Below are 14,548 nucleotides of genomic sequence, written 5' to 3'. Positions count from 1 at the left end.
ATTGATATGAACCAAGCTTGTTGTCCCAAGGAGAGTCTCTGACATGTTTCAAACTAAACACACTGCTTCAGGTAGAACAAACAAATAGATTCTTTAACTACAAAGATAAATTTTAAGTGATTATAAGTCAAAGCACAAGTCAGATTTGGTCAAATGAAATAAAAGCAAAATGCATTCTATGCTGATCTTAACATTTTTAGTGCCCTTACAAACTTAGATGCTCCATACCACAGGTTGGCGAGCTGCTCTTCAGCCAAGCTCTCCCCTTTGATCAGCACTTCAGTCGCTTGGTGGTGGTGTCTGTAGATGGAGGTGGAAGAGATAGAAAGAGCATGGCAAAAGTCTCTCCCTTTTATCATGTTCTGTTTTCCCTCTTGGCTTTGCCTCCATCTTCAGATTCAGATGAGCATTACCTCATCGCAGTCCCAAACTGACCAAAGGAAGGGGGTGACTCACCTGAGAGTACAACAGACCCTTTTGTTGCTGCCCAGGCCAGCGTCATTTGTTCCCATGAGGCTGGGCTGGGTTTGTCCCATGTATACCCTGATGAAGTGTGAACTGCCTCTCTGCTCTTGAAGAGTTTTTGCCTGGACTTATTTTAAGCCATTAGGATACATTTTCAGCCTCATAACTATACACTTGAAATTATAACCTATAACATTACTGTAATAACAATTATTATAACATCACTATAACGACAATGTTCAGTGCATCGTGAGCCTTCCGAAGACACCCAAAATGACAAACTTTACATTGTATAGCACACAATCATTTTACAAGGATGAACATGGGGGTCCTGCGTGTTTCCCCAAGGTACAGAGTATCACATTTACCCTTCAATTAACATAACTAAGGCCTGGTGCACACTACACAGCTAGGCTGACATAAACTACCTTCTGTCGACCTAGCTGTAGAAGTACCCTCACTTAAATTGACTCCTGGCAATATAAGTGACACTCTACACACATTTAGTAACATCATCTCCCCTACTGGCAGGTCAATGCAGTGTCAGTGTAGACAATGCATTACTTTCATCAGCTGTTACTGGCTTTCAGGAGCCACCCCACAATGCCCCACACCGACAATTCAATCAATACATATGGTCCTGGGGAGGACATGCACTGCCAACACAAGGAGCCAAGCGTGCACACACACAAGTGATTTAATAACTACGGTGGCTGTATGCTGACGTAAGGCAACATAATTTTGTCGTGTAGATATGGCCTAAATATAAGTTAATTACAAGCCCTCACCTAACACAAAAGACATTTTGAACTGAGGGTATGTCTATACTAAAACTGCTACAGAGGCATATCTACAGTGCTGTAGCAGTGCTTCAATGTAGACATTACTGATGAGAGGGTTTCTCCCATCACTGCAGGTAACACACCTCCTCAAGAGGCAGTAGCTAAGTCAATGGAAGAATTATATTTTGATGGGAATGTAATCAAAATATTTTGCAGAAAAAAATTAGACATGTGAATGCTTCCTGGAAGGGGCATTAAGGGGCAGAAGAGTGGGGAAAGAGGAGGAGAAGGGTTGGGGGCTGAAGTAAAAAGAGAAGGTTATGGGGGAAGATAAAACAGGATGGGTGATATGAGAGGGGAGAGAGGTTAGGAACTCAAGTGAGGAAGCTGTGGGAGCTAGGAGGACTGGAGAGGTGGGACACTGGGATGGTGGACGTGGGAGTGAGTGTCGGGGAGTGAGGGAGAAAAGAGGCCGAGATATCAGTGAAACCCACATTCTTCCCTCCCATGTGCCCATATCTGGGGAGCCCTTGCCCCTTTAGGGGGATCTGAGCAGCCCTCCCTCCCTCCATGTGATGTAGGGTACGGGGGCGTTTCCCCTCCGGTTTCTGAGCTCCTCTCACTGCCTTCTATGTGTGTGTGCCAGAGTCTAGTGGGTCCCATGCCCATCTACAGGGGTTGGACACCACCTCCCTATCTCTCCTCATGTGAGCCAGTTGAGGGATGGGGGCTGCCTATTGGGATGGTTTGAGGCCCCCTTCCTGCTGCAGGATCTGGGGAAGTCCTGCCCGTTTGGGTGGGGATCTAGCACTAGTATATCTCCTCAAACTCAGAATTACCTCCTCCCCCAGCTTATGTGACCTCTCAGTGGGGTATGATGCTGTATCCTGAGTCCCTTTGGGGAAGCACAACAGTTCCAGCTCCACAGGAGTGCTGAGACCACTCACTCTGCAGCACAGGTGCTGAAAAATCAAAGAGAGGCTCTGAGCTGTAAAGGCTGTCCCTTTGCCTGCCTCTGTCCCTGACTGACCCTAAGAGGCTCTGGAGAAGAGGTGGTTCGAGTATCTGAGAGTTGCCAGCAGAGAGTGGAACAGAGAAGCAAAGTGGAAACTGCCAAACCCTTGCCTCCAATTTGGAAAGACTCCCTAGCTTGTGGGAATAGAGAAAGGTTCTTTTTAAGAGGTTAGTCTGACTTCACTTCATGTTCTCTTCATTCAGCTGCCCACCCTGAGTGCCTGTTTTCTGCCTCACTAAGATTACTGTCAGGTACTCTGCATGGGGCTATACCTTAACTACGGCTTTGTAAAAGTATCTGGACAGGAGTATATGCCACACCACCTGCCTGTTGGTTTCCAAGTGAAGTTTAAAATGTTGACTGTACTTCTCTCTGTGTGCCATACTTCCACAGGTGAAGTCAGCAGAGGTGCTTGAGCTAAAGCTCCACAGGTATACGTGAGAAAGGGCTTCTGAGCAAGTGTTCTTTGTGAAGGCCTCACAACTTCAGAATTCACTCTCCCACAGCCTTCATTGCCTTAGTCTATGTCTACACTCCTCACCTTACAATGGCACAGCTGGGCTGCTACAACTGCACCGTTGTAACATACGCAGCATAGCCGCTCTTTGTGCCAGGAAGAGAGCTCTCTAGGCAACAAAATAAAACCACCCCCAATGGGAGAGATGGGTGGGGGTCACTTCATCATTGGGAGAGCATCTCCTGCCAACAAACCACTATCCAAACCAGTGCTTTTTGTCATTACAACTTTTTTCGTTCGGGGGTGTTTTTTCACACTCCTGAGCAACAAAAGTTTTAACAATGAAACATAGCCTTAGTCTGAAATAGGCCAAATCTGAAAATCTTCAAGTCATGGTGTAAACCATATCTTGCCACCCAGGCAGATAAAAATGGGGAGCTTTGGAATAGAAAAATTTAAGAAGAGGAAATAATGGAGAGGGAGGGAGATTTAATCTTCTGAGTTATCTGGTTTGCTGGTGGTGGGTAATTATAAGGGGAGCTGGTAGCAAACTCTATATGTAGGTTGCCTAACGCTTTCCAGTACAAAGGATTCTTGTGACCTTTTCTATGAGAAGCTCTCATATCTCCATTGTTTGCAGCAGGCCTTTGAAAATTGGACCAGGAAAATACCTTTTCTTTGAACCATGAAATTCCATTTAGCTTTTGCTTAATTATAAACTGTTATTTCAAGGGACATTGCTCATTTTAGTCCCCACATTCCATACAAATCTGATGTCTCCTCAATAAAAAATCATTGACATTGATAATACAGAATCAGAGAACTGAAATTATACAAAGTTATTTATACTGAAGGAATGGCTTCCAGAACATTTTAATTTTCCTGCAGGAATGATTTTTTCTGCCCCTCATGTCTGGTTTTTGTCATACATAGTACCTCAGCTCTTGGCAGGTTGAGAAACATGTACACAGGCACCCAGGGAATTCCACCGATCTTTGACTCCTCTGATATGGGTCTCCTCTCTGGTAAATGGAAGGAGGGTCAGGGAATGGAAATCACTGACAAACCTGTCACTACTGATTTAATTGGGACATTCCCAGGTTTTGAGAACCTACTCTGGGAAACTTCTGGTCTGATCAGTGTTATAGGACTGTGTAGCAGAGATATGTATAGTATAGAAGAAAAGGACTTTGTGAAGAGATCCAAGCTCAAATGTCACATTTTTGTTACTAAGTCTATCAGTATGATAAAGCAGAGAAATCAGACTCACCAAGATCTAGATGAATGCCTGGAACAAATGAATTGAGAAAGAACATCAGGATAACAAAACCCAACACTGTCAGGCATTTGATGAGAAGCATTTTGTCTGTTATTCTGTGCTGTAGGTAGGAAAAACATTCACAACTATGTTACAGAAGAATTTATTATACTGTACACACTTTCAATCCCGCATGCATTTGTAAGGCATAAATTTCTTACTGTAAAGGAAAGGTAATACAGGAAGAGAAAAGTAAAAATATCTTAAGTTAGGAAAAAGATTCTTTTGGGGGGAAAAAAGAAAATTCTGTAGAAACAATTCCATTTTAGACAACAAAAATCTTTTGACATCAGTTACAACTTCTAAATTTGTTTCGTATGTAATTGATAATAAAGGAAGCCTATTTTTACACATTTTCATTATCATACTGTATGTTAGGTAAGTGATTACAATTTAGCAGAGGCAACAGTAGATTTAAGACTCTTGACACAAATGTGAATAGCAGGAATCTGCAGGTCATGACTGCTCAAAATGTTCATATTTGTTCAGCTACCCCAGTTTTAACTTTATTGTAATGGGAACAGTAACACTGAAATGCAATTTCCATTATAATCAGGGCTCAATGTTGTCTGTGATTCCATGGCACAGAAATAAATGAACCCCTTGCTATTGAATTCTGCTCCAAAATCTTAGAACCTAATCCACAGGTTCTACTCTTTCCCTTTATTCATCATTCTAGTCTCCATTTTCTACCTAATTCCTGCACTCTCCTTTCCTGACCCCTGTTTTTTCCCGAAGATCCATATTCTTATCACCAGTCCCCATCTTCTCCCCCATTCCTCTCTAGTTTCCTTTTTTAGTCCCAGTCTTCTCTATTGTCTTCTGGTTCCTCTCTCTAGTCTCATTTGCTCCACCGAGATTCCTTCCCCACCCCATCCTGATTCCTCTGTATAGTCCCCACCTTCTCCCACTCTCTGTCCTGGCATTCCCCTCTCTAGTCACAATTTTCTTCACACACACACACACACACACACACACACGGTTAAAACTATTTAAAAATCTCATCCGACTTAACACTAATGTTCTTTTAATAAGACATTGATTAGACTGTAGCTCTTTGAAACAGGGACTGTGTTTGTTCTGTGTCTGTGCTGCACATAGTATTGCTAGCCCGGGTACGTGACTGGTGTTCCTAGGTGCCATCACGCCACAAAAAATATATTAATATTTATGTCATCAACATGTTTATATTATGTTATAGATGGTAATAAGGATATCAGAGAAGATGCTCTCTATAGCTACAAGCCATGATATAAGCAACCTGTTGAACTATTGCAATCTAACAAAGGATTAGCAATTTATTAAACCATCGATTAATCATGTATTAACACTTTATTAAAAGTATTTATAAATGAAAACTCAGTATAAAGTGTGACCAAAAAACATCATTAAGTAAATTTAAGGTACATATCGGACAGTTTTGTGTGTGTGTATGTATGTATACATACCTAAAGTACATTATAGTTAAAAAAAAATAAGGAACACGGGGAATTCAAACTTAAGGTTAAACTTAAAAGAAACTTGAACATCTGAATGTGCTACCTTAATTCTGTCCCATTCAGAAGTCAGCCCACCAGCTTTTCTTCCCTGCATGGAGAGTATTTGATAGGTGCACTGAATTGGTTCCTGCTTTTTCTGCTAGGATATACTTCAAAATATCATCTGTGTACCAAATCAGAGGCCCAGTTCTTCTGAAACTTAGTATAACTGCCATTTACCTACCTTTTTTTGGAGCTCCTGAATATTTGTTTCCCAGTTTTTATCTTCTTGTGAAATTTGTCTGAAAGAAAAGGAAACATGCCCTTTAGTTATGAAATTAGAGTTCTGCCACAATCTTAATACAGTATTGGAATACGTCCTCTTTATTACAACTAACTCCTCTCACACAGGGCTGTCCCTAGCTGTTCTGGGGTCCTACACCCACCCACCCCCCATGTGTGGGGTGTGGGGGGGGCCCCAGGCCTCTGAGAGGGGTGGGCCCCAGGCCTCTGCAGGAGAGGAGCAGGGAGGCTGGCCCCAGGCCTCTGTGGGGGGAGGGATGGCTTGGGGGGTATGAGGGAAACACCCCCCAGTACTCACCGGCAGCGCAGCTGGAGCTGGGTTGCTGCACTCCTGCCGCCAGTGAGTGCAGGCTCAGCCCTGCTGCACTCCTCAGGCAGGGGAGTGGGGGCGGGGCTGGGTAGGGGCAGGAAGAGGCAGGGCTAGGGCAGGGAAGAGTCGGGGGCCCTGGGGAAGAGCTGGAGCAGCACGCAGCTGCTCAGGGCACCAGGAAATTTGGTGCCCCAAATTTCCTGGTGCCCTACGCAGCTGCATGCTTTGTGTATGGGTAAGGACGGCCTTGCTCTCACATTTAGACCATCCTCTTACTTACATAAGCAATTCATTCTAAGTATGAAACTGTGGCCTTATTACACCAATAGCAAAACTCCCATTAACTTCAATGGGACAAGGATTTCACCTTAAAAACCCAATCCTGCAATGCAATCCATTAGCACATAGACCCTATGCTTATGAAAAGTCCCACTGACTTCAAAGGAACTCTGCACCATTTTAGGTCTGAACTTGCAAACTTCATTGCAGGACTGAGGCCAAACACTGTAGTTAGCTCCTGCACCAGTTCTGGAAGTTGACATGTGCCATTTTGAGATAAAACAATGGTCATGTGCCAGCAAATTAAAGAAGTATGAATTGGATGAATGGACTATAGGGTAGATAGAAAGCTGGCTAAATTATTGAGCTCAACAGGTAGTGATCAACAGCTCGATGTCTAGTTGGCACCAGTATCAAGCAGAGTTCCCCAGGGGTCGGTCCTGGGGCCAGTTTTGTTCAACATCTTAATTAATGACCGGGATGATAGGATGAATTGCACCACCAGCAAATTCGCAAAGGACACTAAGCTGTGGGGAGAGGTAGATATACTGGAGGGTAGGGACAGGGTCCAGAGTGACCTAGACAAATTGGAGGATTGAGCAAAAATAAATCTGATGAGGTTCAACAGGGACAAGTGCAGAGTCCTGCACTTAGGATGAAAGAATCTCATGCACTGCTACAGGCTGGGGACCGACTGGCTAAGCAGCAGTTCTGCAGAAAAGGACCTGGAGATTACAGTGGATGAGAAGGTGGATATGAGTCAGCAGTATGCCTTTGTTTGCCAAGATGACCAATGGCATATTGGGCTGTATTAGTAGGAGCATTGCCAGCAGATTGAGGGAAGTGATTATTCCCCTCAATTCGGCAATGGTGTGGCCACACCTGGAGTATTGCATCCAGTTCCTGCCCCCCCAGTACAGAAGGAATCTGGACAAATTGGAGAGAGTCCAGCAGAGGACAACAAAAATGATTAGGGTGCTGGGTCACATGACTTACGAGGCTGAGGGAACTGGGCTTATTTAGTCTGCAGAAGAGAAGAGTGAAGTGGGATTTGATAGCAGCTTTCAACTATCATTTGCATTTTATAATGAAATTTTTAAAATCTCGATTACTTTATTGAGTTAATCAGTATAGTCAGCTCTTCCAGCATACCCTGGGGTTCAGGAACTGTGCTGTTAACAGTAATGGATTACATATTGCTGCATTATGCTGAAGGAATCCTGACTTCCAGCATCAGTGAGGTAATTTATATGCACACTTCAGAAGTTCTCTCTTTGGTAAATCATGATTTCTTATAATATTATATTTCTCTTCTCTTAAATTGCCTGATTTTGATCATGATTTGATGATTCTTAAAATGAACCTGCCAGACTGTTCAATATGTACAATGTCAATGTAAACATCATATAATGTACACAAAAACACTTTAGGTTACTGAAAGAATTTTTAAAATCCAATTTACATTTCCCTTTTCATGCCCTTTATTTAATTATCTACATTTCACTCAGCTTGGACAGTGAAAATTAATAAAGTCAGTTTCACTTTAGAGTCAATTTCACTACCAGGTTGTTTGTACTGTACTAGGTAGGTTTCAAATTCTAAAGAGCAACTTTTAAATGACATGCAGTGATTTTCATTGGAATTTAAAAAAAATTGGATTAACATTTTGTTGGACTTAGGTTTTATTAAAGCTTTTCCCATCCTCAGTACAACATTTAAATTGTGGGCCATATTTAAATTGATAGTGCTTTCTTAAAATGTTAATAATAAATAATTTTATATATGAGTGGGATGTCTTCCAAAGTCTCATCCTCATTGAAGAGCACGTTAATATTTTATTTTTTAAAATTTAGCAGCATGCCACACTGTAAGTTCTGAAGGACACTGTTGAATGGAAAAGGATCACAAACTTACTTTTTATGCCTTCAAATGAAAACTACAGTACCTGATGTTTCTAGACCCTGAAGTTTAGGGGCATATTACCATATATTTTGCAGCCTCAAAAAGCCAATTCTGTCTCCTTACATTTATCAAACATCTTTTAGCTACTTACTCAGTCTTTAATCATCATTAGGAAGGGTGCTGGGTAGAAGGGGCAGCACCTCTTCTCCAATTCCCATATGATGCTCAAAAGCACGCCCTGGAATCCAGGTCTGGTCCCAATGGAGATCTTCAATCTCCTAGCTGTGCGTAGGATTACTAATGTAAAATCCAGGCCTCAGTATCATTGACTTCAGTGGGGATAGATTTCACTCCTAATCTTATGAACAGCTAGTAAAGCATTGACACAGAAAACCCTGCAGCCCCATGCTAAAAACAGCAAAGTTCCATAAATTGCCCTCCCCAATAAATTGTCCTCCATTCCGCCAGACTGTAGATTTCACAAGTCTCCAAAAAAATCTGTGCCTCTACAAAATTAAAGTGATGTGAATTTGTGCAGGCTATACCTATGGAACGTTTTGAGTTTTTTCCTCAGCAAGATCTCCAGAGTCAGAACTTTCTGCATTAAAAGGCATTTCACAGCAGTTTCTTCTCTGCTGGCAGGGTTGATGCGTTGTGCTGTCAGTCTCCAAACATGAATCTCGTGTTTCAGTTCTAAGAAGAAATAGGATTGTTTAGCTTAAAGTGATTTAGAATACATATTATATCAGATCCCACCAAAAAATCCAAAAAACGCAAATACACACAATGTCTTGCACTCCAAAGTTAAAAACCACTCAAATGAAAGCAGCATAGAGCTAGTGACCTTCAAAACTATTACTGAAAGTTTGCTTTGGTGTGGAGGAAAAACATTATTAAAACTTTAAATGAAACAAACCCCTGATTCAGTTTTCAAAGAAAAAATTGGTCCCTCCAATGCTAGTAAGTGTTTCCTATTGACTGACGAAAGAACAGGGCACACATATCCAAGGACAAACTCTGGGTCTAAAATCAAGGAATAGGTTTTTAACCTATACAAAATAAACTGTACCCTATTGTACTGCTGACAGAGTGCTAGCCATTTTGTAGAACTATATGAAGGTAAATGCCCCTGTACAAGGAAAATGGACAAATATAAATTAAGGAAGGTGAATGGAATGGAATAAAAAGCATGAAATTGTTCAAGAAGAATTAGCATGAACAATGCTAGCTCCATGATTTGTTGGGATTCTTTTCACTTTTTTTATTTTCATATTAAAACATTGTTAATTATATAAAATAAACGTTTTAATTATCCAGTGTGGTGGAATTTTAGCATTGCGTTTGAGAATATGGTGTAATGACATTAAACCATTTCTCAGGGATGTAAGTTCTGGAGACTTCTGAGATGCTTGTTCCATAGGCACTGAGACCATTGGGCATCCTAGGGTTAACAAAAAGAACAGGAGTACTTGTGGCACCTTAGAGACTAACAAACTTACTTGAGCATAAGCTTTCGTGGGCTACTGCCCACTTCATAGGATGCATAGAATGGAGCATACAGTAAGGAGATATATATACACATACAGAGAACATGAAAAGGTGGGAGTTGTCCTACCAACTCTAAGAGGCTAATTAATTAAGAGAAAAAACTTTTGTAGTGATAATCAAGATAGCCCATTACAGACAGTTTGACAAGGGGTGTGAGAATACTTAACATTGGGGAAATAGATTCAATGTGTATAAATGGCTCAGCCATTCCCAGTCTCTATTCAAACATAAGTTGATGGTGTCTAATTTGCATATTAATTCAAGTTCAGTAGTTTCTCCCTGAAGTCTGTTTTTGAAGCTTTTCTGTTGCAAAATTGCCAGCTTTAAGTCTGTTACTGAGTAGCCAGAAAGGTTGAAGTGTTCTCCCACTGGTTTTTGAATGTTATGATTCCTGATGCCAGATTTGTGTCCATTTATTCTTTTGCATAGAGACTGTCCAGTTTGGCCAATGTACATGGCAGAGGGGTATTGCTGGCACATGATGGCATATATCACGTTGGTAGATGTGCAGTTGAACGAGCCCCTGATGGCGTGGCTGATGTGATTAGGTCCTATGATGGTGTCACTTGGATAGATATGTGGACAGAGCTGACATCGGGCTTTGTTGCAAGGATAGGATCCTGGGTTAGTGTTTATGTTGTATGGTGTGCAGTTGCTGGTGAGTATTTGCTTCAGGTTGGGAGGCTGTCTGTAAGTGAGGACTGGCCTGTCTCCCAAGACCTGTGAGAGTGAGGGATCATAGATTATTAGGATTGGAAGGGACCTCAAGAGATCATCTATTCCAACCCCCTGCTCAAAGCAGGACCAATCCCCAAATGGCCCCCTCAAGAATTGAACTCACAAGCTTGAGTTTAGCAGGTCTATGCTCAAACCACTGAGCTATCCCTCCCCCATCTTTCAGGATAGGTTGCAGATCTTTGATGATGCGCTGGAGAGGTTTTAGTTGGGGGCTGTAGGTGATGGCTAGTGGCATTCAGTTATTTTCTTTATTGGGCCTGTCCTGTAGTAGGTGGCTTCTGGGTACTCTTCTGGCTCTGTCAATCTATTTTTTTCACTTCAGCAGGTGGGTATTGTAGTTTTAAGAATGCTTGATAGAGATCTTGTAGGTGTTTATCTCTGTCTGAGGGATTGGAGCAAATATGGTTGTATCTTAGAGCTTGACTGTAGACAATGGATCGTGTGGTGTGTCCTGGATGGAAGCTGGAGGCATGTAGATAAGTATAGCGGTCAGTGGGTTTCCGGTATAGGATGGTGTTTATGTGACCATCACTTATTAGCACAGTAGTGTCTAGGAAACGGACCACTTGTGTGGATTGGTCTAGGCTGAGGTTGATGGTGGGATGGAAATTGTTAAAATCATGGTGGAATTCCTCAAGGGCTTCTTTTCCATGGGTCCAGATGATGAATATGTCATCAATGTAGTGCAAGTAGAGTAGGGGCATTAGGGGACGAGAGCTAAGGAAGCGTTGTTCTAAGTCAGCCATAAAGATGTTGGCATACTGTGGGGCCATGAGGGTACCCATAGCAGTGCCACTGACTTGAAGGTATATATTGTCCCCAAATGTGAAATAGTTGTGGGTGAGGACAAAGTTACAAAGTTCAGGCACCAGGTTAGCCGTGATATTATCAGGGATACTATTCCTGATGGCTTGTATTCCATCTTTGTGTGGAATGTTGTTAGCTATTAAGCTAACAAGTGGGGGAAGAAAGAGCATGGAGCTTTCTTCACCATCAGATTCCCCATTGCCTTCTTCACAGATTGAATAAACTTTACTTTGAGGGGTAATCCAAAGAACACTCCATATCAAAGATCTACCAGGCTATAAAGATGGGGGCTGAACCTCAACTGTTAAGCAATTGAATCAACTGGTTCTATACAATATTACTGTATTATAAAAGTGTAGCATGAAGTTTTTTCTGAAAGCTAATGACACCAGTGATTAATATTGTGAAATGTGTGTATTGAAAATATATGAGGAAATCTGGATACTTAATATGTTTTAAAGTCTGTGGCCAAACAGGGAGAAAGAGGTTCCCATCCAGACAGGAGAGAAGGCAACTATTGATCTGTCTCCTATGTAAAAATTCAGCATGGTGGAATTAAAACAAGGGAAGATTCATTTACACACAGGGGGAAGCCCGCAGGAAGGGAAGAACAGCATGAGGTAATCCTGCCTCTTGAAACTAAGTCACTGAATTGTGGAAGATATAAGCAAGGAGAGAAGTCATCTTTGGCACCCATCACTAGACGGACACAAGAGAACAGAGCTCTTGCAAGCTGAGAAAGATGGATCCTTCAATCAAGACAGAGCTGAAGTCCTTGGGAACAACTTCTCAGCATATGCACAACGTGCCTCAAGTGGCACATGACCAGGATTCACCACCGAATTTGGTCCACTGGTTGGATCATTAGCTTCCCCGGCTCAGGACGAGTACTGATAGGGAGTGTGATGTGAATGCTGATCCATGCTTCCATCTGGGAACTGAACATAGGTGAGAAACCTGCTTAGGCAGAGATCTTTCACCTAGGAAGACAAGGGAAAACATCACCTTGTGCTTCTGTGGAAGGTTCTGATTGAAAGTCATTCATGGCTAGAAAGAAAATTGGTGAGAGAAACTATCAAGAACAAAGCCTGCATCTTGCTAAATTATGTTTTCAACTTTTAGACGGGGTTTCACTTTTCTTTGCTTGTAAATCTCTCTCTCGCTCATACATGAATTCACTGAAAAGTCTATCTTCTTTTGTTAATAGACTTGTTTTACTGTTAATATAAACCAACTCAGTGCTATGTTTAAATGGAAGGGTGTATCTACCTCAGTTAAGTTAACAAGCTATGATGTGCTTTTGTCTCTTTAGAGAAACATCAAAACCTTACTATTTCTCTGAACTATCCAGGAAAGGGATGGATATGACATAGCTTTGGGAAAATTTGTAGATTGATTGTGAGCATTCCAGGTTAGGAGCTACAGCAGCAAAGCATCTGAGGAATCCAGTGTTTCAGGGCAGGTGAGAACCCCTTGTTGGTCTCGATTGCACCACAAACCCCCTCACATCTCCATGAGCCTATTCATGCGGGTAAAGATAAGCATAAGCATAAGTGGAAGTGCTTTGAGGATCAGTTTTTCTCAAACACTGCGATAACAAAAAATTATCCACAGCACATGCTTTGCTTTATTTAATTATTTGTAAAAAAAAATCACAAAAACACAGACACACAAGAAGCCTGCACAATATTGTTGAAAGAAATACATAAGAGTTCGGGCTAAAAATACCAATCACCTGCTGAATAGAAACTGTATGGAATTAGAAATGTCAGTTTTATTTATTACGTATTGTTTATATAATCATTTGTACCAAGGTCATTGGCAGCCTTCAATATATAAATGTGAACCCAAGAGTTTATACCCAAGTGATAACATTTTCTTCTAAACAGTTCTACTATTTGAGCCTCAACATTTATCAAAATAAAAAAATCTTGTAATCTAAAAGTGAGTTTAACTCAAAATAGACAACCTCCCAGAGCTGAATAGACAGAGAATCACTTTTATAGAGATTTGCAGCCTGCACAGCAGAGTCTGGAGCTTGACGGACCAAAGCAGAGTGTAGCATCCAGCAGTACTGATGGTCAGGATTATTTTTCCCTATCACGAACAATATCATTGGAATTTGGGGGGTTTCCCCAGCAAGATCCACAATTGCTAGCTGGGTGAGGGGTTTTAATAAAACACTGCCAGCCTCCTATGGCATTTTACATGAAAGAATAAAGTTTAAGAGCCTATAACAGACAACAACTTTTGCTAAATTTATGGCAGCAAAAATCGAGGAAATTAAACACAGTTCTGTATTTTAACTAACATTCAAACATAACTGAAAGATATACAGTGAACTAACATGGATTAATTATCCTCAAATCACAAGGCAAGATGTTAATGCCTCTGAAACAGGAATTCAGTATAATGACAACAACGACGACTTCAGTGACCCATTAAAAAAAAACTCAGTCAAGATTGGTTATTAATTAGCGTACAATTATCCTAACTATACATTTTGTTAGAGAGAAAGAAGTCTTGTGGTTAAGACACTGAACGTCAAGTCGGAAGATGTTGGTTCAGTTTCCAGTTCTGCCACAAAATTTCTCTGACCTTGGGCAAGTGATTTTGATGGTTAACTCCCACTGAAGTCAATAGGAGAAGGATGCCTAAATACCTCTGAAAAGCAGGGCCATAATCTTCTATGCCTCATTTTCCTATTGTTTACAGGTGGGAATAATAATTGCTTCTTTATCCCTTGCTTATTCCGATTTTATGTTATTTGGAAAAGTGACATAGGATATCTATGTACAGCACCTAGCATAGTAGGACTCCCACTTCTATTAGAGATTCTAGACACTACCCTAAGAGAAGCTTTATAATTACTTATACATTTCTTTTGCTAATTATCACTTTCCTAACAGTATTAATATTACTTTATCAACTTCAGAATCAGAGAAATTTCCAAAACAAGTTGCCACCATTCACTCAACTAAACTCCCAATGATCTATTTTGGTTTTTAGAGAAAATTATCTCTGTTTTGAAATCTATCAAAATTATTCCAGTATACTCACAATCAAGAGATTTTTAACTCAGACTATCAGATTTATAAATTGCAGTATCTTCAAAATCAAGTTAATTATTTTTTTATTATAGTACA

At 41.1% G+C, this 14,548-nt stretch overlaps 1 protein-coding gene across 1 annotated transcript in view; it reads right to left on the bottom strand.

Moving 5' to 3' along the window:
- Positions 1-14,548, bottom strand: part of OCA2 (OCA2 melanosomal transmembrane protein) — a 301,354-nt gene that overhangs the window by 126,730 nt on the left and 160,076 nt on the right. Inside the window, exons 15-17 of the mRNA XM_050932081.1 lie at positions 8,855-9,002; positions 5,760-5,817; positions 3,990-4,098 (exon numbers count right to left, since the gene is read on the bottom strand). Of these exons, the coding sequence (XP_050788038.1) occupies positions 3,990-4,098; positions 5,760-5,817; positions 8,855-9,002 (315 nt within the window). The remainder of the gene's footprint in view (positions 1-3,989; positions 4,099-5,759; positions 5,818-8,854; positions 9,003-14,548) is intronic.

The sequence above is a fragment of the Gopherus flavomarginatus genome, chromosome 1, assembly GCF_025201925.1.
Source record: "Gopherus flavomarginatus isolate rGopFla2 chromosome 1, rGopFla2.mat.asm, whole genome shotgun sequence".
Classification (NCBI taxonomy): domain Eukaryota; kingdom Metazoa; phylum Chordata; order Testudines; family Testudinidae; genus Gopherus; species Gopherus flavomarginatus.
The sequence above is the reverse complement of the archived record's forward strand: the minus strand, read 5'-3'. Positions and strand labels throughout refer to the sequence as shown.